Source organism: Perca flavescens, chromosome 21, assembly GCF_004354835.1.
Source record: "Perca flavescens isolate YP-PL-M2 chromosome 21, PFLA_1.0, whole genome shotgun sequence".
Classification (NCBI taxonomy): Eukaryota; Metazoa; Chordata; class Actinopteri; order Perciformes; family Percidae; genus Perca; species Perca flavescens.
In genome coordinates, this window is record NC_041351.1 from 12,606,721 (window position 1) to 12,633,767 (window position 27,047).

A 27,047-nucleotide genomic window follows, 5' to 3' on the forward strand; every position below is an offset into this window, starting at 1 on the left:
TTATTGCACTAAATGGTGAAACGCAGCTGGAGTGTGTTCTTGAATCTTATGTAAAAGTATGAATCCCATGTTGCTTGCTGGCTTAATCGCTTGTTATGTCTATAATGATGTGTAACTTAAATGGAAAATAAATAACATCGTGTTTTTCGGCAGTTATGCTTTTCTAGACTACTACCGCTATAAAGGTAACGTCAGTGTTAAGAGGACAGAAGCCACTGGTCACTTTTATTATAGTTTGTAAATATTTGAATAGAAATTAATAGATAGAAAGTAACTAGAATCACCTGTTGTAACGTTACATCAAACACAGCGTCATTCCATAGAGTTTTGATGATGAAAACAGTGGGATTTTTTTCATGAATGGGACTTTTGGGAGTTTTGAAATCACCATGACAACACAGCAGCTTTCTGCGTTCCATGCACCAAAATTAATCTGAAATCCACAACAACGTTAATAAACAGCACGTCATCTTACAACAAGAGGTCAGACCTTGGTTTTGGATGTTGGTTTCTTTCAACCTTGTCTATCTGTGTGTTATATTTTTTACAATGGACTGCCTTCTACTCAATAGATGCTAGAATAGGTTACAACCATGGTTACAGCCTGTATGACTGAAATGTAATAAGTATGTATTAGAGGTGGGAATCTTCACTAATCTTTCGATTCGATTGCGATTATCATGTCAGCAATTCGATTCGATATCTCGATCAATAACGATGCATCACGATGGATCACGATGCGTCAAATAAATGTTTCTATTAAAGCCATGCAGGATATTTAATTCATAGCTTTTCAAGCTTCAAAAACAAAATATTCTGCAGTGCTCTAATACTAAATACATTGGATACATAAAACTACAGCACTGAGCACATGGCACTTCCTGAATATGCAAAACATAACAGAATATGTACAGTGGGGGAAATAAGTATTTGACCCCTTGCTGATTTTGCAAGTTTGCCCACTTACAAAGAATGCAAAAATCTACAATTGTAATCATATGTACATTCTAACAGGGAAAGACAGAATCCCAAAGAAAATTCCAGAAAATCACATCATATGAATTTATTAAAATTGATAACCATCTGATGAGGAAAAACAAGTATTTGACCCCCTGGACAAACAGCAAGTATTCTGGCTCCTACAAGCCAGTTAGTCTTTCTTTAAGACACAGCCCCAATCCGAACCAATTATTTACATCAAATACACCTGCCTCACCTCGTTACCTGTATAAAAGACACCTGTCAACACCCAAACAACCAGCATCCAACATCCCCACCATGGGCAAGACCAAAGAGCTTTCTACGGACATCAGGGACAAGATTGTTGATCTGCACAAGGCTGGGATGGGCTACAAGAGAATCGGAAAGCAACTTGGAGAGAAAAGATCAACTGTCGGTGCAGTTATCAGGAAATGGAAGAAGCACCACACCACCGCCAACCTCCCTCGGTCTGGGCCTCCACACAAGATCTTGCCTCGTGGGGTGTCCCTGATCATGCGAACGGTGAGGAATCATCCCAAAACCACAAGGGGGGAACTGATGAATCAACTGAAGGCAGCTGGGACCACAGTTACAAAAGAAACTGTTGGTAACACACTACGCCGTCATGGATTGAAATCCTGCAGCGCACGCAAGGTCCCCCTGCTCAAGAAGAAACATGTACAGGCCCGCATGAAGTTTGCCATTCACCACCTGGACGACTCAGAAGAGGCCTGGAAGAAGGTGATGTGGTCAGATGAGACCAAAATAGAACTTTTTGGCCTCAACTCAACTCGTCGTGTTTGGAGGGCAAAGAACACCGAGTACAACCCAAAGAACACCATCCCCACCGTCAAGCATGGTGGTGGCAACATCATGCTTTGGGGGTGCTTTTCAGCCAAGGGGACGGGACAACTCCATCGTATTGAGGGGAGGATGGACGGGGCCATGTATCGTGGAATTCTGGACCGACATCTCCTTCCCTCAGTGAGAGAGCTGAAGATGGGTCGAGGATGGGTGTTTCAGCACGACAACGACCCTAAGCACACCGCCAAAGCAACAAAAGAGTGGCTGAAGAAGAAGCACATCAAGGTTCTGGAGTGGCCTAGCCAGTCTCCAGACCTGAATCCGATTGAAAATCTTTGGAGGGAGCTTAAAATTCGAGTTGCCAGGCGACAACCTCGGAACCTGAATGATTTGGAGGCTGTCTGCAGGGAGGAGGGGCCAACATCCCTGCCGAAATGTGCACAAACCTTGTCACCAACTATAAAAACCGTTTGACATCTGTGCTGGCCAATAATGGCTTTTCTACAAAATATTAACATGCTGTTTGTCCAGGGGGTCAAATACTTGTTTTTCCTCATCAGATGGTTATCAATTTTAATAAATTCATATGATGTGATTTTCTGGAATTTTCTTTGGGATTCTGTCTTTCCCTGTTAGAATGTACATATGATTAAAATTGTAGATTTTTGCATTCTTTGTAAGTGGGCAAACCTGCAAAAACAGCAAGGGGTCAAATACTTATTTCCCCCACTGTAAACAGAAATGTTGTTAGGCCTACATTAAATTGTAAACAGAAATAATCTATTATGAGCCTGCCGATTATTAATGCAGCATCGTCCATTTCCATGATTCGATGCATCGATTATTTGATTAATTTCAACACCTAGTAAGTATAGAAAATATATAGAAAAGTGGAAGGATTCATGACATTATCAAACACTCTATGTCAGCCAAATGAACATTCATGTGTTCAAATAAGATTCAAATCCATAGATTGTGTTGGATTTGCTTTAATACAGTTTTAATAGAATTTTCTTGTATTCCCCACATGGATTACACATGCAGCCAATTTAGGTTCTGTAGTCGCATGGCTGGGCCTGATGTACAGCAATGTCAGCGTACTCTGCAAAGGCTCAAAAACAGAAAGTTCACACTGTACATTATTTTTCTTAGTGGCTGTCACAAATGTTTCAGGTTGTATGTTATTTCATTGATTAAATTGATACATGCTCATTACCAAAGACTAGCAGTAACTTTTATTGACAACTTTTTGTTTGGTCATACACAGTGGATTAAGACAATATATAGGGGAGGGAAGTGGGGATGACATGCAGCAGAGATGATTTATCTGATTTGAACTTTCAACCTGGTGACAGGAATTCCTTTTTTTTGTCAAATAGTAAATTAATTTGACAACATGTTTTGACCAAAGCCCATAGTGAGGCTCAGCGTGTTATTAAAAAATAAGCACAATGGTGTACCCATAGCCACAATCCACAAACAGATTTTTTAATGGGTGCAACAAGCACAGCCTTTTGTATACAGGGTAGCCTTATTATGATGGGATAGATCATACACTCATGTAGTACTGCTAAACACAGAGGTAGGAGCCTAAAGGCTCAAGCTTCAATCTGTCACAGGCCAAAAATGCTTAAGGGCTGAGAAATGTTTTATCTCTTTTTTTAAATTTTTTTATAAAGCATAATCTCTAATCCTTCAGTATACATTTTGTTTTATTTAGGTCACAAATTAGAGAGTTACAGACGAGCAGTTGATTGTACATCATACATACTTCAAATTATAACTTACCCCAATTAAAGAGGAGCAGTATGGAGCAGATGCACCTGTTTTACCCATTATTAAAACACATGACTCTTTTCACCTGCTACATCTATAGAGCCGTTAAAAACAGACATCATCTCTGAGCCATCATTGTGCCAGTGTCACGTAGTTGTGCCCTGCAGCCTATTTGTTCTTGTGAGTGTGAAGACACAGATTAAACTCTGCTTTTGCAATGCACATACTACCTTATAAGTTTGAGTTTCTGTACGTCAGTGATCACAGTTGAAAGTGCAGGTAAAATAGTTTGCATTTTTCTAAAAAAACACAGAGAGCCAGCATCTTAATTTAACAGCAATTTTTTGCAGTGTGAATTACACTGCATGTTTTTGAATTACGATCAACTGCAAAAAGCCAAGATTATATGATAAATATCAAGCATAGCATATATTTTATATAATGAACTACTATAGATGCAGTGACTCTGACTGCTGCTAGCAGTTGTTTTCAGTTTTAATAGTTAAAAACAAAGGGCACACTGCCTCTCACAAAACCTCGCCTGACTGAATATTTCTGGTTTGGAATTGGCATCTTTGAAGATTCATGGCAGCCCATTCCACAGTGTAATTCCACATTGCTTCCTCTCGCCATCTGTTGAGACTATGTCAGAGTAAGTCCATATGAATATGCACAAAGTCAGGAAACGCATTACAACCAGAAGTAGTTGTTCAATGTCTTTTGCCACCAACAGAATAGTTTACAGTTTAATTTCAACCCCTTTCCTTCTCATTAAGTTTTTTTTTTTTTTCTTCTTTCCTTTCTTAAGTCCCTCTGGCTCTTCTTCCTGAAGTGGCTGAATTTTTCCCGTGGTTTGGCAGCCCTCTATTTAATACATTAATATAGCTCCAGACAAAGGGCTTTTGTCATTGCTGTTGTTGTATCTGTCCATTACACATGTGCACAATTGCTGATAATGGCTCTTCATTCATGCAACAATCAAATGAATGTGTGTTTATATATTTATCTGTTACCGTCCCCCAAAACCTTAGATTCAAAGAATATTTGAGTAAGTATACAATGAAATGTTAGGCCGTGTTCCTTGAAACATGAATGCCATTTTTTCACATTTGAGTGTTTATGGCAAATGATTGAAAATAATATATGAAAAGAAAAATGTAAGTAAAAAAACATTTGCCAAGGCCTACTGCTGCTTTGTTTGCCTTACCTGTGTGTACAAAACATCCGTCCGTCAGCATGGTTGTAGTCTTGGTAAATATCCATATATATTTACAGCCCACTTGAAGTTTTGTTTATTTAAATTATTTAAAGTGTCAAATATTTATCAGTTTAAAGGTTCTACTTATGATTTTTGTCATTACAAATTAATTGATTACTTTTTTGGGGGGCTTTTATGGCCTTTATTGAAAGGACAGCTTGAAGACAGGAAAGGGGAGAGAGAGAGGGGGTACGACATGTAGCAAAGGACCGTGGGTCACATTCGAACTCGCGGCTACTGCTCGGGACTCCGACTTCATGGGGCGCATGCTCTACTGGGCGAGCTAGAGGTCTGATCACTTGATCACTTTTTAGAATATATCTGAAATGGAGTTAATTTAAAATGAACATTTGAATTGATTACAGGGTTTTGATTTTCTGACTAAGTGAGAAAATTGAGATTGGTCCTACTCTGTCCAGTACTGACATGCTGATACTAAAGGCGCTGACACACTAACCCGATAATCGGCCGTTGGACAGTCTGGCGAGGTTGATGACTTGAGTCTGTTCGGTGTGTTCCGTGCCGTCGTCCGTCTGAGGGGCTGTCGGCGTTCATTTTGACCGACCTGACGTGTTCAGTCGGAGACAGGGCAGTCGGGACTCACCTGGAAATGGTGAGCGGAATGAGCGTCTCTCAAAATCTGACAAAAATCTTTTAAAGTGACCTTTGTTGATTTGGAATGAAGACAGATTCAGCAACTGCATGGCCTATTTCTCGCTTAAAATTTTTTTCAGAAACATGTTTCAGTGAACTATTTTAGTACAATATGAGATCGTATTCTGAACAAGCCGCCATGACAGTCTGGCTTTGAATTTCCAGAGACAACAGACCCACGTGACGCGTCCAATCAGCTGCCGGTTTTCATTTTTTGGGCAACACTACAGATTAGCGCTGCCTGCTGTTATGGAGACGTATTACGTCTCGTCTCTTCGGTGTGTTCTGAGGCACTTTTTAGACCAACTCTGGGAGACTGATCAGTCCAACTGGCTTTTCTGCCGACGGTTGGCCATCTGGTTGGTGTGTAACCGCCTTCACAGCGTCCTCTCAAAGATACTAAAAGTGATTTACTAAGATTGCTGTCTTTTGAAAGACGTTAAGTGCTTTCTATAGTTCCCTTTTCTGCTAATCATCTTTTTTTTCTTTTTAAATAGTTTTGTTTTGGCAGACAGTAGTAACTTCTGGGGCTATATGTAGTACGATTTGAAAAAATCCACAGCTCCCTGTTCAGATGCATCAATCAGGGCCAGTGGGGTTGTCTAACTGCATGTCAATCACTGCTCATGCACACGCATTCATTCTCCCTTGTGGGGGGAGGGGCATAGGAGACCGTTTTGGGCTTTAGCAGAAAGGGGGGAGGGACTGAGAAGTTGTTGATGTTCAAATTTTTTGGCTAAGTCCTGGTTTTTCACAATCCTACCTACAGCACTTTAACTGCTTTTGGTTTGAGGATCCTGGTGTTATTCATGTTGTTTCACTGTCACACTAATGTCAAATCCATACTACATATTAAGTCTAAGCAGGCTTTCAGTATATATTCAGTTAAGTATACTCAAACCACACAGTAAATATATAAATGTATGTGTGCTGCCACAATGCAATGAACATAAGAAATGGAGGCGCTGCTCACAGCTTTTTGTTAGAATAAAATGGTATGTTGATATTTTTACTACTACATCAATTTAATATGCTGATTAGTTTGTTGTATATATTGTATAGAATTATTATATAGTATGAATTTGGGACGCGCCGACAGTCATGTCATGGACACTGGAGCATTGCTCATGTTATTAGTAATTACTTTTCCCACTATAAGTCAGAATGTCTGTTGTGAAAAAGGCTTATTCATATGATTCGAAGCAAGGACATTCAAACATTTGTATGTAACCAGTAAACCTATTTTTTTCTTGATAAATGGCAGTGACGTGGTTATTAATCTGTGACTATACCTAAAATGGAGGTATTAAAACACATTTTGTCATGTATTTCAATGTTTTGGTCAACCATCTCTCCTTTTTTCTCTCCGTTAAAATGTAATGTGTTCATGATGCTTGTTTTAAACTTTTAATGATGCTTAATCGCTAAACTACCAGACCCGACTTCAACATTTCACGTTGTTCACTTTCAGGGCAAAGTGCTAATTTCAGAAAAAAAGATCTTATATGTGCAGAAATGAAGTGGTAGTGTTATAGCGATGGATTTACTGTAGTTTACATCCTTCTTTGGAACAAGTCGTAATGAGTTTCAATGGGTAAAATGGAAGAGCAGCTACGGGGTCAGGTGCAGAACGGTGCGTTATTCATTCTGAGTGGGACTCATACTTCTGGCAAGTGAGCAAAGCTGACACCTCCCTTCCCTTTGAGTTGGCACGGGGTGTCTCACTGCTCCTCAACAGAAACCAACAAAGGCCTCGTAGACGCCAATAACTAAGAGACATCAAATGTTGGCTCGTCGTGTAGAGAGAATGTGTAAATATATCTTCAAATGTGTCCTCGTGTGTTGTTTTCTCCCAGTCTTTCTTTCTCTCTCCCCCTCTCTTCCCCCGTTGCGGGGGAGTTAGGTCGTTGTCATGAAGCGCTGTTCCTCTGTCGGCTGATCAATATGTTGCTGTTTTTTTCTCTTTCAGAGGAGAAGACACAGCTGGTTCTAAATGTCGACAAACAGCTTGAAGAAGTCAGAGAGTTGGTATGTCTTTGATCAGTAATTTTCTCCTCTTCCCATTTCCTAAATAATGAATTTGTGGAAAGAGGGAGGGGACAATATTCACTGGCACCAGACAACAGCACCTGTATTATCCTGGTGGTGACATGACATGCAGACACACACAGACACACACACACACACACACACACACACACTGCATATGGCGGAAAAAAGGCTTCCTCCTCACATGATTACTTTCCAGTAATCTGCTTTTAAGTGACACCCCTATGACACATTTCAACCCATTATCTCGAGGTGGGAGTCTTCATGTTGCTGTTTTAAAAATGAGCACAGTCACCTGACAGAGACAAATTGTTGTTGCAGTTGTCTTGTTATGTCAGTGATTAGTTTCCTCCAAATCTGCCACAGAGAGACCTACACAGAGAGAGTACTTTTACTTCATTCACTGTGACATTGTTGGGCCTGTGAATGTCGCTGCAATGAAGGGGCGCTCATATTTGATTGTGTATTTATTTACAGAACAGCCTTTCTCTGTCACAACTTTTATCCCAGCCGAGTGACGTGAGCGGGAGGCATTTTCTTTTCCCAATCAACATTGGAACATATTAAAGTTAATACCGCTGAAGTTACACATTTCAGAAAGTTTAATATTGTCACAATTTCTATCTTTAGCAGCTTTTTGTCATAGATGCTATCCTTTTGTGAGACCTAGATTTTTTTTTTTTAAGCATCTGTTCAACAGTGATATAAAAAGTATTATAAATGAAAAAGTACCTTTTATCATAATGTAAATTTGGATCAGAATGAACTCTAAACCACTCGATTTTGTAATGTTTTATATTCCAAGTTATTTTTTAGTTTTAGAAATGTAGTGTTAGCCAGGAAAATTTTTAGTTAAGTTAACTGGAAAAACTGCTGGTTTTAGCTGGAGCAGATGGACCTGGAGGTGCGGGAGATCCCCATCCAGAGCCGTGCCATGTACAACGGCAGACTGAAGAGCTACAAGCAAGAGATAGAGAAGCTCGAGAAAGACTTTGTAAGTACTTAAACACCTTCTTAAATCTTTTTTTCATGGTTATTTGAATATTACAAATATAATGTATATCATCAACATTTAGAAAATCGTCTTTTAAAGTTCAAAATGGGCATCTGTATAGCAATATACTATTTATGTACAGTATAGGACTTTCTGTAGTTATAAGCTGTCACTGTCTCAAATCCTTTTTGTGGGTAAACTTTTACACGCACATCCATTGTTTTGTTTGAACCTTCGACCAAACTCTCTCTCTCTCTCTCTCTCTCTCTCTCTCTCTCTCTCTATTTCTCTTTCTCTCTCTCTCTCTCTCTCTAACGCTAACACACAGACTATCTCAAACACACACACAAAAACACACACACAGTCCTACGCTGAAACTCAGTGGTACATCCACCGAGTTTAATTCAGAGTTTGTATTTGAACTTGCATGTGATGCCTATTGAGAACAGGTTGTTTGTGTTGTTGCTGCAGAAGCTGGCCTTGTTTAGTAATTCATAAATCACTGGATGTCTGGAGTTGATCTCTCAGACTCTATCAAAGCTTAATGAACAGCCCAGTCTTGATAATCGATAATGTGATAGAAATTAGCAATTATTTATTGTAATGCCAGTGCTTGCTTATTTTCTTCTTACCGTTGTAGCTTTTACCTATTACCCTGTATTCAAATCTTTACCTTGCAAAAATATGCATCTTCAATGATATATTTTTTGTTTTCTGTTGTCTGTTTTGTTGTGCCGGTGCTCACAGCACGATAATAAACCCGTAGTGTAAATGCAACCGACGTTGCACTCGAGACGAGTCCTTGCATGAATCAGTGATGTGAAATAAATCCACAACGTTAGAATGGGTTTGAAAAATAAATACTGAATTGTAAGTTTAAGAACTTTTTAAGATTAATTCAAAAAAGGCTGACCTGGGATAGTTGCAGCATTTAACCTTGTCAGAATCACATTTAAACAAAATAGAATGAGAAACTATATATTTTGAATGCTAGTCATATAAATGAAAAATAATGCAGTAAATTATGACATAATTCTTACCCATGGACCTACCTACCACTGACCAACCAAAATAATCTGAATTAAAGCCTGCTTATATTTCACGTTAATCGTCTCAAACATCTGCTCAATACCTCATATCAGTCAATCCAGAAATCTCTACTGAATTAAATTTGGGAATTTAACAAAGAACAACGTCCGCCCTAGCCTGGTTGACCCCAGACCCTTGTCAGAGAGTGGGTCTGGGCAAGGTTCATTCACAGCCCATTTCCAAATGGGTGTCACCAACGGACGCCGCTCAAATGCCTCTGGGACCGCAATTGGATAGTCCTTCCACCAATCAGACCAACGATCCGGGTGACATAGCAGCGACCGCGGCATCAACAGGTAGCTGCGCTTCGGTGGCCGTCATATTGAATGTAAACATCAAGCTGCTCGCCGTCGCTGCGCTATCGTCATCGTGTAAAGCCCGCCTCAACGGTTGTGATTGGTGCCTCGATTTGGAAAAATTGGAAATGGGCTTGAATGGGCTCTTGGCCAGACTGACTTGCAAAGCAAATCTCAAATTAGCCGGAAGTTCGTCAGGGTTTTCCCAGGCTACGTCTGCTCCCCCAATCCATCACTGTTCCTACTGCAGAACAAACAAGTAAACATGCATAAACAACCCATTTGGATGGAGATATCATGTGCTAGTGATCTGTGAAAACACCACAGAGATGTGCTAACTGAGATCACAGGAGGAGATCTCTGTACCAAGACAGTTTGCTTTCCTCGCCATGGGCATTTAATTGGCTGACGATTGATCTTTAACTTTTCGTCTCCCCACACTTACCGTGCTTAATCATCAAGCAGTTAACACCTGCAGTGACTTGATATTGTTGCAAATTCTTCATTACATTGCATTTGTATGTCTGCCTGTGGGAGAATTTGTTTATTTAACCTGGAAAAATTTGAATTTCCTCCATCCATTTTGTTTTATCCATTTTATAAAACAAAATGCTGCATGCAAAGAACATGATTACTTCTAAATTCTTACTTCCATATCACTGCATACTTATGTGTCAAGGCCCACAATACTGAAATGCAAAGCAGAAGGTTGCAGTAGGATAGTCCTCGTGGATAGAGAATAAAAGAATATTGCCCTGCTTGTAACTGTCCCAGTTTAACAGAGTCATTTTCATTTTTTACACCTCTGTGTGTGGTGTGGTCAGATCAGTGTGCATTTAAACCAGGATCACCCACCCTCCCACAGTAACATCTAGGATATCTGATCTCCCGTAAATCTGATGCAAGTGTTCAGAAGGCAAGAACTTCAGCCCCCTCAGATGTGCCTCAGATGTGCCAAATGCTATAGCCGAGCTCAGCCTCTCACTTCCTGCTGGCCTTGGGAGGACATGACACTCGGCTCGAAAAGCGCCTAGTGGAAAAAAGGCAATCTCCTTTCTTTTTAATGTAAAAAGCTCAAGCTTTGTTGTGCTTTTCATGGATATCAAGGCCTTTCCACTCCCTCGCTACCCAATCTCCCCACAACCCTACCCCCTACTGGCCTCCCACGGGTGTCTACCCCCCTTAACCTGCTCTCTCATCCTCCCATTCACCCGTGGTTTGAAGTCTTCCTACCACCGGTGTGCCAGCTTGAGACTTCATTCCTGCGCCTTTCCAGACAGGGCCCGAGTCGACCTCGGTAACCCAGCCATTTTATCCAGGAAGACAACTTATCAAACGGGCATCCCAAAGGTGTATATATGAGGTGTAGCTTTGTTGGCTTGGCTGACCGCTTCATTGTGATAATAATAATAAGAGGGGACAGTGGGGGTTGTAAAGGTGCTGGGTCGTGACAAATAGGCATTGCAGCACTTAAAGGAGATGCCAGTCTGACAAAAAAAGAGAGTCAGAGTGAAAAAAATTAAAAAAGAGCAATGAAAATCCTATTTGATGGAGTAGGCTTGTCTTGGTCAGGTGAGTCAGAATGGCATGGCTCTTAGCAGTGGCTTTGATCAGGCAAAGAAGAGGCCCAATGTAAGCTTAATTTAATGAAATCTATCGGGTAAACAGAGCCACCATCCTCAAAGGGCCACGCTTGGTCCGTGCCAGCAGGGAAGGTGGGGGTCTGCAGATGTCTGCTGTGTCTCACAAAACACTACACCACTTTTGAGGATGTGACTCAAATGATGTACCATGCTTGTTGTAAATGTGTGATGTCTCTGACATGGGCATAATGAGGTGTCAGCCATAAGCAGTTATAAAGCAACATTGGCTCAGAGATTTAGAGATACTTTGTCAGTCCTGGGAACTCTTTTGTCAGTATGTATTTTTTTTTATATCAAAGCCCTTCCTTTCTTGCCTTTTTCAAAAGGTGTACCATGTTGTGTTGTTGGTCTGTGCTTGGATATGTTTAGTAAATAGCAAATATCTTCAATCCAATGCAGATTTCAGTGAACCTACAGTCAACTGTGTGTCTTAAGTTATTTTAAATCTCATGATGTCACTGGTAAAACAGGATTGAAACAACTGTCTAACCTTCCAGCTTGTTTAGTACATTAGTTGAATGTTGCTTCTCTATATTTATTTCATTTATTACTCCACATTAGCAAGTTTGAGCAGTCTTGAATACTTCTTAAAGTTAATAATTAAATCTGCATTATATTTTTTCTCCACCTACTTTCAGTGCAGTGTTTGGAAGGGCCTTCTTTTTATAATGTGTTACTTTTACTTGTGATACATCAGTATACCTCCCACTCAGCTAGCTGCTGTGGTTGTTGATCTTATTTTGCAGCAGATGGCGGTATTGCTCTAAGAATTCTCTTGGACTTAAGGTACAGGACAAAGTCAATGTTGGGAACATTTAGCAATTACTTTGCCTTTCTGATGTATGAGTGGACTTGCTATGATAAATCCTTCCACTTATTACTAAGCCTAACCCTTACCCTTTGTGCTTTTTATAATAGAGATTGAAAATAATGTTACCAAAAATGTCCTTGTGGTAAAAACCCATTTAATACAAAGTGCCTTATAGTAGTCTGGCTTCCAACTTTATGTATTTTCTATAGTTTGTCTCTGGCCAGTCATGCTCTGAAAGTTAATTAAGGAAGCAAATCAAAATATGAACAAAATAGTGCCTCCTTAGGAAAGTTAAATGTCTTTTAAAAACAATATTGTAAACATATCCCTACTGTAACTCTCATATCTTCGCTCTCAATTAATCTTTCTGACATGTTGCTGCTAATATTTCACCTATTAAGTATTCTTTCTTGTTGTCTTTTCAATAGCAAAAACACTTCTGTTCCAAATGTGAGAGGCTCTGTGTTCAAGGATCCTTGATCCTTTCATTAAATACCATGCTCTGACAAATGTTATTGTTGAATACTTCACATTTTTCTGCCATTAAGTGGGAATGGATGCCAGTGATGGTCAAGGCAGTTTGTTAATGGCAATTCTTTGGTACAATGTCTCAGATTTAATTTAGTTGGATAAACCCCATTTTTGACTGAATGGAGAGCTGTCATAATATGCTGTATACTATTTCATCAAGTACCTTAAAGTCATTCATTTCCAAGCAACAGTGCTCCTTTTAAAATTCTTGTAATTACCCAGTCTTTATATGATTAAACATTTTGCACGTTATTATAAGATGTAGAAAATGTGAGGAGGTCAACTTTTGAGTCACCTGAAGTGCAAGTAAGGTTGAAATCACGATTGACCAATTCTATATATCTTTCTCAGTCATTCCTAGCTTCATTTATTCCATAATGGATATTGCAGTAGTTGTTTGTATTTTCTGATATTGAATCACTAAGCCAACTCTCACAAGGATACAACTATTACTTCCTAATATCTGATTGTCTATTGGGGGTATTGTTTGGAGTAACCGTTCCAGTCCAAGTGCAATGTCTGGACTGCCTTTTCCTTTTAATAAAAACCTTTCAGATGGAATGCCATCTAGTGTCTGCCCAGGGAGATAATTAATGCATTTCCAAAGAGTTAACTAACCTTGAAATATTAAACAAGTTTATTTACCAGACACACATGGTAACAGGTGAATGGAATGAAAAAGCAGTTGGTGCTGATTCCATTTCTTTTATTTTTTGTTTTCTTTATACTTGGATATATGAGCTTTGCTCTGCGATTCCCTGCAATGCCCGGCCGCATCCTGCTGCGTCCACTGCATCCACCCGTGCTCTGCAGCGCCACGTTACATCCCGCAACACCCTGCTGTGATGTTCATACGCACAGAGTAGTCAGGATCCGGTATTGGAGACTGCACTACTCGGTATGACACGATGTGCGCTGCTATGACATGAACTTCCACGACTACCTTCAAAGTCACTGTTCCATTATCTTTAATGTGACTATTATTTGCCACTGTTCATCACACCCCCAGCCGGCCCCGTCAGACATCGCCTATCAAGAGTCTGGGTCTGCCGAGGTTTCTTCCTAAAAGGGAGTTTTTCCTCGCCACTGTCGCAACAGCCACTGCTAATGCTCTTGAGGGAATTACTGTAATTGTTGGGGCTTTGGAAATTATAGAGTGTGGTCTAGACCTACTCTATCTGTAAAGTGTCTCGAGATATCTCTGTTATGATTTAATACTATAAATAAAATTGAATTGAATGAGTTTCATAAGTGGCTTTCAGTTGGGGCAAACATTGAGTGCTGTATTTAATGAATTGGCACATTGGACCTTTTCTAAGAACAACTTGTAAATAAGGAGAAATGGTTTGATTAAAATGAAATCATACAAATAAGATCAGTTAATGATTAAATTGGATGTGTATCAAATGTGGACATACCTCAGATGAGACCAAAACAAACTACTGTAACTCGTGATTTGCATTTGGTCCCCTATTATCAGAAATACATTGACTTGTTGTAGAAGAACTAATGAATGACTCTTGACTTCACCACACACCGATCAAGCTGCATGTTTCAGTTGCCAGTAAGAATGCTGTCAGAAGTTTTCCATAAGCCTCTTTTCCCTGTTTCCAAACCCCAGAGCTGTTTGTAGCCACTGCATCTGAAGGTCATCCACGATCGGTTCATTATTCGCAATGAATTAACATTTTTGAAATGCCATATAAAGTATGGCGTATTGTCTCTGTGTGCATGCATTTCTGTTCTAGGTTGGACTTTAGTGTGTAAACTGGTATTTACTCTTCACTCGAAGCACACCAATACCTGTGGAATGTATCCCCCCAAATATAACCAAAAAATAGACAATTCAAGGTTATGAAGACTATCCAACTTTAGCTTTAGCCATAAACTCATTATGTCTGGCACAATTAGCAACTTAGTTGAAAGAAGAGTTTGCAAAGTCATTTATCAGAAAGTTGTGTATTCGTCTTTTTTATTTTATTTTTTTTTAAGCCAGATGCTGATAATCATGTTGAGATTTAGGTTTTGATGGGAGATTTTAGGACCACTGTACTTCCCACACTTGAACCACACTAGTAGTGATAAATAAATTAGCATTGTTGTAATCCATCTTGAAGGGTTGTTGTTGTTGTTTGCCCCCTGTCCTCGCTATGGTGACTCCCGAAAGCAGACAACATGACAGACCAACATTAGTTGAATGTTAGACACTTTAAATCGCCTTAGGTTGCCTTGGCTTACTTGTTCTTATTAAACACAGAAGAGTGAAGGCAGATTGACTCTTTTCATGGTTTGTTGCTTAACAACCCATCAATGACACCAAAGTCTAATCATTCCTAACCAGTTTTAAAAGGACTCAGTTGATGGGGATTTTTCCCAGTGCAGATTTAAGATGTAAACAAATAGATCTTCTTCTCTACTTATGAATTATGTCTTTTATTTGGAAGTTGTTGTGCACAGTATGTCTTCCTCAAGCCCTTTGTGGATTTGGGGTGTTGGAGGCTTTTCCATGTCCTCTTTATGGACACGAAGATGGGATTCATTTGCGGATTAGCCTTTTTTCCACTCATGTTGAAACCATTTTTTCACGGGTTTGATGGTGTAATGGCAGCAGTGGGTCAAATCTGGGTTGAAGGACAGTATCTCAAGGACAAAAGGATGTGTTGTCCAGAAGTGCTGTGTATCATATTTGATTATCAGAAAAAAATGTGAGACCCAACCAGAATATTATTAATGTGCAATAGTTACTTTGTTTATGATGAAAATTCATGTATCATGTTTTACGTGTTTAAATTATAGGAGACACTGATACCTAATCAGCCACACTGACACTTGCTGGCTGTTTTGTTCTTTCCTACATGGTGAATAGGTAATTATAGTTATCATTTTGTTTCCAAATGAAAGTTTTATCGATGGTTGATTCATATATCTTTCAAGCTGAAAATGCCCCTTTTGGCAAAGTACTGGTGGTCACTTCATGACTTTGAATAGCATGACAATGCTGTCAATCAGATGTGATGGCAGTCAAGTATCACTAGAGGATTCTTAAACATTCTTCATCTCCCTTTTCCACTGCTACTATAAAAGTGTATTCTCGAGTTAACAATTTAAAGTAGTTTTAGTGCTGTGAATGACCACAAAAAGAATGATAGAGATGAGACTAAAACCATGCTAGAAAAGCCCCAAGTCTTTACACTAGTGTTACCCCTATTTTGACCAGACCTGATTTTAAGAAGTTAAAAGAAATACAAGTGCAAAAAATGATCACAAATAAAATATGTTTAACAACCATTTTTATTAATATGATAAGTGTCCCAGACAGAGAAGTGGGAATACATTTTGGGGACATTTGCTTTACTGTCATCCTTTTTGAGTTTTATGGTCATTAACAAGATGAGTTCTTGTCAGTAGTCGCCTCGCAGAAATCACATAGCCTATAATTTGTAAGCAGATCACCCCCTACTCCCTCTCCATCTCTTTATGTTAACACTTGTCTGTATGGATGGGGTGTCTGCATTATGCCTGGAGCACAGGTTTTGTTTGGCAGTGTGCAAATTTGGCCGTTATCCTTCCACGCGATCGTTTCCTCTCCCGCTTATCTCTCCTGGCCCCTCCAAAGTCGCTGTACTTCCACACACACTGACAGCGATCAGTATAGCTTTCAGACGCTTGTCTGGCTGAGTCTGCCATGAAGCGAAGGCCCTCCCAGGTCCCCTCGCTGTCCTCAGGGCTTGTGTGATTGAGTGACTGGGGGCCAAAGATAATAAGGGGGAAAATATAAAGACATGGGGCAATGATATGATAACACCCCCTTCCTCCTCCTTCCTCTGCTCCCTCTTTTTACTCCCCTTTCCACCTCCCCTTCACTTTTCCTTCTGTTCTTCTTTCTGTCCTACCCCCAACTTCCTTGCACCGAGCCTGTCCCACGCAGTGGTATAAACCAGAAGTGACATGTGACACCCACTCCCCAGTGATGTGCTGACAAGCGGGTACTAGAATAGGTGACAATGTTTTCTTTTTTTGCCAGACTGGCTTAAGTATGGTGAAGGGATTCATGAAGTATTAATGAAATATATTATGAATCATTGGGTCTGTGTTTTTCCTCTGTATTTTAGGCAGTGGCATTTGCTTTTTAATAAGTAAGCCTCAGAGAAGGCGAGAGTGAGGAAAGGCATAAATAGAGAAAGAATACTTTGCATCTTTACTGCCATTTTTTTTTTTTTTTTATATATAGTTAAAGCTCCATGTTTACAAATGTTGTAACCCCTGCTCACACCCCCTTCACACAAACACACACGCACATGCAGACACACAATTAAACTTAGTTTCTTCCTCTCATCCTAAGTGTTTCTAATGAGGGAGCATGGCAGAAAGAAAGGGAAAGGGTTTTTGCTCTCAGCGACCAACAATTTTGCCTTTTCTCTGGTGTTTTTGAAGCCTGCAGTGGAATCTGGCTGTGGCCTTGATCAGAATTACATTGGGGAAGATGAATTAGGGTTTCTTTTTCAATTATCCCAGAGGTTGGCCACCATTAGAGCATCAGCCTGCGCCTGCAGTGAGACTAAACTCTATAGTTTTGTTCCCATCATTACCATAGAGCACTTGTTTGTTCTGCATTGTCAAACTTTTTGTACATTTTTATTTCAGACATGATCTGTTTCCCAAAGCACATTCTCTGCTATAAGTGCTTGTATCAAATAGCCAATCCTTTATTATTATAAAATAGGTAAAAAACTTTTTTTTAAATGTTATTTTTGTGAATTACTTTGCAGTGGTTCTTTTTTTATTATTATTATCTGCTACTTATTTTTGTTTGAAGAATGAACTGCAGATGATTGTTTTTGTGAATTATTCAGCTCCAATCTTTATTCCTGGGTTGAATATACCATGTTCTTTTCTGTATAATTTAGTTTTTTAAATCAGCTTAAGAGGTGTAAGCAAGTCTTCTCTGTAGCCTTCAGTTAGCTATTTCTCATACTTTTTTGAACTACTGTTGTAAATTCCAGTACAGAACCTGCAGACTCCCAGGAAACTGGTGAGTGTATTGGGAAGTTCATAAGGGCACATGTTGGAAGGGCTTTGGAAGGGGGCCTTACTGGCCTCATCAGCATTTGAATGTGTTCTGGCTACTGAAATAACAAAGTATACATAAATATATAGAGATAATGATCTGGCTAAGTCCCTATATGTGCTGCTGTATTCTTATGCTAATGAGGGAGCTATTCAGCACCAACAATGGTCACATTACAAGAAAAGGCAAAGCACTGAAGGAGATAGTCTTCTGTGCGTGTCCACTGACGGATACGCACATGCTCAGCAGGCCCGACTCCTCTCCCTTTGTGTCTAGGTTTTTTTTTTTTTTTTTTTTTTATTACATTTTTCAATTTTAGATAACACTCCAAGAATAGACATCAAACAAAAATGAATCATAAATCGAGGTCAGGTGTGAACCTCTTTCCAAAGCAGAGAAAGGGTTAAAAGTGAAGGTATTTCTTTCTTTAAAAAAGATGGGAAGGCTGATAGGAGAGGAGCTCTTCTCAGCAGAGGGTTCAGTGAACCATATGTAGGTAGCCACAGGCTAATGGGCCGGTTGGTCCCTGGCTTGCCAGGTATCCTGCATTGCACATCTCCTAACACCCCCCCTCCTCCTCCACACACACTTTCTCTCTCCTCGTCATCCTCCAACACCCACCTTTCCCACCCCTCCCACTTTCACTCTGTGAAAATCCCTCCTCCACTTTCCTCTAATCTCACCTTTTTCTCTGGTGCTGACCCAGGGAGGCCCACTTTATTCCCCACTGCACGCCAGAAGCCAGCGTTGTGATCGGAGCCCGAGCCCCTGTGCTGGTTCCCCCTCTCCTTTCCTCTTCTCTCTCCTTGCCCTGGCTGCCCGCCTCCCCGACGGCTCTGCTCTATTGATTTACTCCTCCAACCAATGCTGTCTGTCTCTGTTTTGCACCACCAGCACCTAGGTCCCTCATCTCTATAACCCTCCCTCTTTCCCCATTTTCTCTCTTTTACTCTCTTCTTTCTTTCTTTCTTTTCATACTTTCTTTCTGTCTTTCTTTCTGTCCCCTCCTACACCACCATGGGCTAAAGGATAAAACCTGACAGAACATGAGAGAAGGAGGGATAGAGAGATGGAAGGATGGAGGTGTGGGAGGGGAAACAGGGCCTTTGATTTTTCATTAGAAGCGCCTCCATATTTTAATATTGGGTTTAATCGGGCCCTCATGCCTTTAAGAAATAACCATTGAGAGATGATCCCTCGGCCTTCAAAAAGTATATGGCGCTTCTTCAATCAAAGCCCTCCTTGAATTTGCTCTTTTGTTTGGAGTTCACTTGCAAGCCCCCCCCACACCCCACACTCTCTTGCCGCCTCTCGGCCTCTCGCTTTGTGGGTACAGTCGTTAGGCTTATTGACTGATCTCGGCTGTACTTAGCAATAGAAATGACTTTGACAGGGAAATACACCACCGGTATCACAGATGTACAAGCATGAAAGGTCCCTATCCGAATAGTGTTGTCTTCCACCAGCAAACGGCTATTATCCCCCTAGAGATAACATTTTTTAGATAATAATTTTTTTTTATATATTCAGTGATACAATGTGAAAATAACAATTCATTTTTTTAATTGAATTAAACTAATAAAGAAAAAACATTTTTTTAGTGTTGTCTCTGACCGTGTCAGGTTTTCTTTAGTGACACAAGATCTTTTTAAAGCTGATACACTCCGTCACCCTAAAAAAAAAAAAGTCCCCTCACCTCATACCTGTTTAGATATGTCGCAGGCTCATTTATTACCTCGCCTCAGTTGATCATTCACCTTTTATTTGTTTTGTCGGTAACGGCTTCTCGGAGACTCCTTCAGGTTTTTCATAGAAGTGGAACACAATGCCATGTGCGTAGAAGCCACCAAAGCACCAACCTGTGAGCTAATGAGAGGCCCCATGCTGTTATCTAAGGCTCCGGCTTCTCTACCACTGCTGCACTTCTATTAGGGGAGAGAACACACACCAGGCTACCGTTCACATATGCTGCGTGTGTACGTTCTCTAAAGGAGGTTTCCCTGGGATGCAAAGGCTCCCTCGTTCATACAGTGGCCCTCACACACACACACACACACACACACACACACACACACACACACACACACACACACACACACACACAGAGAAGTGGAGGATTCGATGGCACCAAAGACCACAGTTAAACACAGGCACAAATGACACCCTCCTGTGACAATCCCAATAGTAGCTACTTGCCTTTGTCTGATAATAAATCAAATGCAATAAAAAAAAAGAGCACTTAATTGAACAACCAATTTGTTTGCGTTAAAGAAGAGTTGAAGATACTAGACAACAATTTGTGTGTGTGTGTGTGTGTGTTTTCCTTTGTGCCATGTATGTGTGTGATAAACCCCTGCCAAGCAGAGATGCATTATTTAAGATGCTGTTGTGATACTTGTGCCTGCTTAAAGGTCTCCGCTTCCTTTTAACGCCATGCCGCATCAGTTCACCTCTGCCCCCACTTGTGGGGGGGAACCAGAGTGGGACCTGCTGGTACTGGTCCACACATCACCTGGGAAAATATCACAGCAGGGAGAGGAAAGGAAGTGATATAGATAACCTTTTGAGTTTAGCACAGATTATTGTGACCATAAAGCAGTGTATTACCCCACTTTATTGTAATTTCATTGCTGACTTAAGACTTTTGTATTTTTCAGTTTTTACATGATGTTTAAAGATATTAAACTCAGAAAAAAATATTTGTATTGGTGTGCATTTCATGCTCACTTGAAAGTTATTATTAAAATGATGGTTTTGATATGTTTTCATGTTCATAGAGAAGCTCTAACAGTTAAATAAAAACAGGAAAATAAAAGTGTTATTGGGTCTAAATTTGGAAATGGCCAGCCGCTCTCCTACTGGTGAAAAAGCCTGTAATGGAACATAGTATTGTAAATTGAAAATGGTTAATTACTCTTCATGCTATGCCACCAGCCGTGTGTGCAGGGCGAAAAGGAAAAGCTTGGGAAAGTGGAGGGAAAAAGCGTCTGCAGAGGAACTTTGGGGCCCCTCATTACACTCTGCCCCTGGGTATTTTTACGCCTTTTATTTCCCATCTAATGAACTGTTTTCATTTTTCAGCTTTCCAGGCGCCACAATTATTTGCGCTTGTCCTTGTGGCACTCGTTCAACTGGGCAAAAAGCAAGAAGGGGAGTTGGAAGGCATTGATGAATCTCAGTTTATTTGATTTTAATTATTGCGATTTCTTTATTTATTTTTTTTGTAGATAGGGAACTCTTCTTTTACATTACAAACACTGTGATTGTTGACTGCTTGAAATTAGGAATGGTCATTGTTTTAAAATCATCAATACATTTTTTGAAAACAGATGTTTTTTAAGATTTACTTTCTTCTTTCTGGTGTATGTGGGAACTTACAAATCATGTTCATTTAGGCAATATAGACCCATGCATGCTCATGTACTAAAAAGAAATTGAACACAAAGGAAAGATCCATATATTTGCTATAATTAAATAAATATAATTTGCTGCTCGGAGGATTATGCCAAGCTGATTAGCATATCTGATATGAATTGTTATGCATGCATATGTAATTACATTTTGATGGGTAAAGAAGCGTAGTTTTTTTCCATCTGCTATCCATGTCAACAGAGGTAAAACGTGTGTTTTTGACAGGACACCAGCACCTCCATCGCTGCATTTGACGGGATGTGTAGAGTTTTAAAGGCAGGCCACTTTGCATAAAGTTAAGATGTACCTTTGTACTTTTCTTGTGTGCTTCCGGGAATAGAAGCAAATTCTCACCCAAGATTAAAAAAGTGACAAAAGACAGACCTTTCAAAAGGATTAAAAAAGCTCTTTTTTTTTCTTTTCTGAGCAATAAGGAATCTTCTGAAAGCGCTCATTCTTTTTTAGATTACAAAGCCTGATTAGTTGGTTTTGTCTTAAGATGCAGAGCTCAGTCTTTACATTCTGTAACTAGAATGAGAGGATTTTTTTTTTTTTTTAGAATTAAAGATTTTTAATATGGAGCAGGTACCTGATGTCTGTTTCCCTGACCTCAAGAATGATCCTGTTGTCACTTAGCAATTTTTTACTTAACACCCAAACTTATAATCAAAATCTGTTCCTGTATTAAGCTGTCAATATTGCACAGCTGTTTATGTTTGACATCAAATGGGAAGACAGTAATCACTCAGGAATTTGTTGTTTTCCTGAGAGAGAATCCAAAAACTGAAGTGTATACTGTAGGTACAGGGGAAGTAGCGGCACACTTTCATTTTAGTGACATTTTCCATTCTTCATACTTCCCTTTGTTATCTACACTGTTCTCATTGCAGAAACGCTTCATACATTCATCTGTAACAGACAGCTATTTAGAAATACCAAAAAATCCCTGCATATGGTTTGAAGGCGACGTAAGCCTTAACATTCAAATCAATGCTTCTCCCAGGCTTCCTCGTCTCAATTACTGCTGAAGTCGTCTTTCCCCCTAAGTTGCACTGCAGCTCTTTAAGATGAAACTCAACTTAAATGGAATATGTGGGTGTTTTTCTGGCAATAAGTGTGTGTGTGTGTGTGTGTGTGTGTGTGTGTGTGTGTGTGTGTGTGTGTGTGTGTGTGTGTGTGTGTGTGTGTGTGTGTGTGTGTGTGTGTGTGTGTGTGTGTGTGTGTGCCTTGTATACATGCTAACTTCAAATTGATGCTCATTGTCTTTCTGGTTTGACTCAAATCTGAAATTCCTTTTAATGTCCAGGCAGCAGCACAGTGACCACTTACTGACCTCTGCACCAAAGATGGAGCTGACAAAAAATATTGACATTAGAATTGAAATTTAAAATCAGCATACAAGTTAGTTCCATTTTTAGATTATCTAATTTTAGAGGGACAAAATATGATCACTTTAATTATTTTTTAATATACCTATACATTGTCTGCAGACATTTCAACAAATGAAGGGTTTCAGAAGAAAGGGGGTAAAACAAATCAGTAATTATTATATTATGTACATGTTTAGCGACAATTATGTTATTGATTTTAATGAAAAGAGTGTTGAGGAAATAGAAAAAAATCAAATATGATAAATTCATGGATGACACGTTTGTCATTTTACCTGTTTTTTTTCTAGATATTTTGGAATTTTTTGTTGCAACAATTTTCACAAACCTAAAAGTTAATAATTTAGCTAAAATGTTGTATGGCACTATCACAAAACATTTGCAAAAACATCTTCAAAACAGCAGATTTTGACATATTGCTCCTGCGTAATGTGGGTTAGGTTGGGGTGTGTGGTGGTGGTGGTGGTGGTGGTGGTGGGGGGGGCAATGTTGTATTGTATTTGTGTCCGTGCTGCCGATCTTCTCTTTTCCCCACAGTGGGCATTCTGTGGTTAGCTCAGGTCCCTGTGGTTGAGTATTGTTTGGGTGTGCTCTTTATCTAATGGGTTTTGTGGTCTGGGTCAATCAGGCCCTGCGTCTAGTCAGTAATTACTCCAGAGCACTGTGGCCCTCACCATCACGATAATAACAGCCAAATCACATCAGCCATGACTTTCCACTCAGTGCTCCAGATTATGAGTAGACACACAAAAAAGAAAAGAAAAAAAATCAACTAGCTCGGCTTGTGATGGTTCCAAAGTTATTTCAATCAAGGAACTTTATATCATCACTCATGAGGTTAGAATTGGCTTATCCAAGTTTGATTTGTGCTTCTCTTAAGGAAGGCAGCATCAAAATAATTCATGCAATAGCTTCTTCAAACTTTTACTGATAATAGAAAGATACGGGGAAGCATATTTGAAGGAAAAAATGTCCACACCAGGTAATTGGTGTCCCTTCACTGATTCTCTTACTTTGTTTTATTTATTAAGAGTCGAGAACTAAGAAAATATTGAAAATGGAAAGAATTTGTGTTGAGAAAAAGTGATATTTGTCTTTGATTTTGCCCACCTCCTACAGCCCACCTAGAAACCCTGTCAAGGCAGGGAGAGAAAGCGAAGGAGGCTTAGTAAACACTTTCTGTGTCTGCTGCTGCTGGTGTGTATTTAGTTTAGAGGGCATGCCAAGAGTTTTTCCATGGGTCGGGCGTCTGTAAACAAGCGGTACAACGGCAGCCCACTCTTCGACAATCGGAGGTGGCACACTCTGAAGTGTGTGTCTAAGTGTTTGTCTTTTTGGGTTTCTTTTTTTTTGGACATGGCATTCCCTCTTATTCTAGCCTATCTGGAAGCAGAGAAAGAGAGAGAGAGTGAGAGAGGGTTTGTTTGTGTGTTGGAGAGAGGCAACCCCAAATCCGATGGGTGATGAATTATTCCCTGTCTCAGCATTGGTGTTATCACAGAGCCTGCCACTGCACTAGGATGACAGCGGTGACAACCCCCAGAAAAGATTTAGCGCTGACAAGTGATACTTCCTCATAATACATGGCCCTCTCCCCTGCCCCCCTGTTCCACAATCTCTCCATGCACACAAGATGAGGTTTTTCATCCCTCAACTTATATTTGTTTATTGGGCAAGGTGGAGGGAGGGAGGGAGGGGGGGGGTGGGGTGGGGGGGCTGTTTGCCATCACTTCTGTGGCACAAGTGCACTAGGTACAGTAGATCACCTTGGAAGAGGCATGGGCACAAACCCAGACATGCTTGTTTTCAGTGTTGTAGGGACACACACACACACACACACACACACACACACACACACACACACACACACACACACACACACACACACACACACACAACCTGCATGTGTATGACTCAGTTTGTCACCAAGTTCCATTAGGGGGCTCTCGTGCTTAAGGAATGCCTGTTGTGTTTTTGCATCAACAACAGTACTAAGCCATATTTCCCCACTTGTTTTCTCTTTTTCTCTCCCCTGTTTCTCCCTTCTCCTCTTCTTTTTGTCTTTCTTCCTCATCCTCCTCCCCCTGCAGAAAAGGTCACGTATTGCCTACAGTGATGAGGTGCGCAACGAGCTCCTGGGGGATGACGCCGGCTCCTCGGAGAACCAGGTGAGGTGCTAATCAGGGGCCCAATCGACACCAGTGTGGGTGGCTGACTGGCCCCAAGGGTGAGGAGGTGGGTCCCTCATAGGGGCCATTGAGAGCTGAAACCACAGTATTGTCACCAAGTCATGCGGAAGGAACACTGTTTAATGCAAAGCTGGGCTGCCTGTGAGTGGGCTCAGGGCATGGGACCAGTGTCTGGCCAAAGCCAGATTGTGACTGACACACACACACAGGCACGCACAAGCTTACACACACATATGCACACCTAAACACAAACGCACCATCCAACACAAATTTCAATCCAAAAACCCGGCCTCCCCACCCCAAACGTCCCACAGCTGTTCTCCAGCCGGGTGTGGACTTAGGCCAATAATAGATTCTCCATACACAGACGTACTAAATTTGCTAAATCTTGTTCTCCGGCCTTTCTTTTTAAACTCCAAGGATGGCGAACCTGCACAATACTAATACTCAAAATTATTAAGAACGCAGGTTCATATTGTGGACATTTGATTAAAAACTTTTAAAAAATCACGGAAATATTTTGGTGCAGTATTCCATTCAAAATGATCCTTTAGCCCCTAAATACTGTAATTTATTATTTAACATCAGCTCTTAATCAAAATTCCTAAATTCTATTTGACTTCTTTATGGTTTTGATCTATTATCTATCAACATATTCACAATTGGTTTGTTTATTAAAAGACGATGACTGACATTTTGTTTGAAAGTCAGTTCAGTGAATTTGAGGGATATAAACAAGAGATAAAGACCACATTAGCAATTCTCATTCATTGTCAGCAACGTCTACAAAAGATTCATTCACCGCAGTTACGGAAGTGGCAATGAAGAAGAAAAACAATTATCTTGAATTGTGATCTTAATTGCCCAAAATATGCCACATGTTCTTTTATACTTAATTTGTTTTGAAATAATTTTTTTGAATAAATGTAGAACTGCATCAAAACGGTACATCAACAGATTCAGCAAACAGCGCTTTAACATTTAAGACGCACTTACCTATTGCTCACCTGCACAGCTGCCACTCATACGCAGCCGCTCTAAACTATGACCAAACGTCTTTTGACTAATTATATATTACCTTTCCAATCGCTGTCAACTTGCAGGGGTTACTGCGTCTCAATGCACAGACACGCACACACGCAAACTCACTCACAATCACATGCAAATAAATACTTTGCATTTACGTGCACACTCCAAAAAGAAAGAAGACAAAGATGAATGCTCCAATGCATATTTGCACATTTAGTTCCACAGTGCTTTATGTGAGTATATTTAGATGATTCACACATAAGCAAGGCTAAATAAAGTTTTTTTTTTTTTTTTTTGAACATTTCCCTATTACCATTTCAATGATGACCCGTGAACTACACATCTAAGAAACATATGTATCAAGAACCAAGATGTGTAATTGAAATGCATATTCCTGGCAAATTAGCGAGACACAAAAGTGACTCTGACATTTTTTGCAGAAGTTGGAAGGAGATTTGCTGTCAGAAATGTCTCGTTTGAGACACTGACGAGTTCTATCAACATCCTGTCAAGGAAAAGTGGAAAAAAAAAACACTTCTAATTCCATTTTAATTTGATTTCCCTTTCATTAAAAATGTATCCAAAAATATTTAAAAAGTAATATTTATAAATCTAGAATTTACACATCTCTGAAAGAAAAATGTTGGAAAAAAAATATTAATATGGAATTTGATATTATTGAATGATGTTATACATCAGTATTCTACATTTTGGAAATTACGGTTTTATTGTTGTAATTATCATTTAATTATTTTTGACAATAGTTATCACATTTATTTCATATTGTTTCATGTCAAATGATTGTATTACGTAATGTAAAACATTTTTATCCATGCATGCACACACATGGAGGAAATATCAGGAAAAGTAGAGGTAGCAGAATGTGACATTTAGATCTGTGAACACTATCCTCAGCTTCAATCCTAATTCTCAGTTCACATCAACGTAATAATGTTAATTATGAAATGTAAAATTAATTAAATTGAATTAATGTAATAATGTATAAACTATATTTACCCTTAAACATATTTATCTTTGGGAATTTAGGCAAAAATCTAAGCTATACTAAGTGACCT

General features: G+C 39.7%; 1 protein-coding gene across 2 annotated transcripts in view; it reads left to right on the forward strand.

The window, feature by feature from the left end:
- Positions 1 to 27,047, forward strand: part of vti1a (vesicle transport through interaction with t-SNAREs 1A) — a 120,742-nt gene that overhangs the window by 373 nt on the left and 93,322 nt on the right. For both annotated transcript variants that reach the window (XM_028567908.1, XM_028567909.1), the window contains exons 2-4: positions 7,443 to 7,501; positions 8,406 to 8,516; positions 24,844 to 24,921. In XM_028567908.1, the coding sequence (XP_028423709.1) occupies positions 7,443 to 7,501; positions 8,406 to 8,516; positions 24,844 to 24,921 (248 nt within the window). The remainder of the gene's footprint in view (positions 1 to 7,442; positions 7,502 to 8,405; positions 8,517 to 24,843; positions 24,922 to 27,047) is intronic.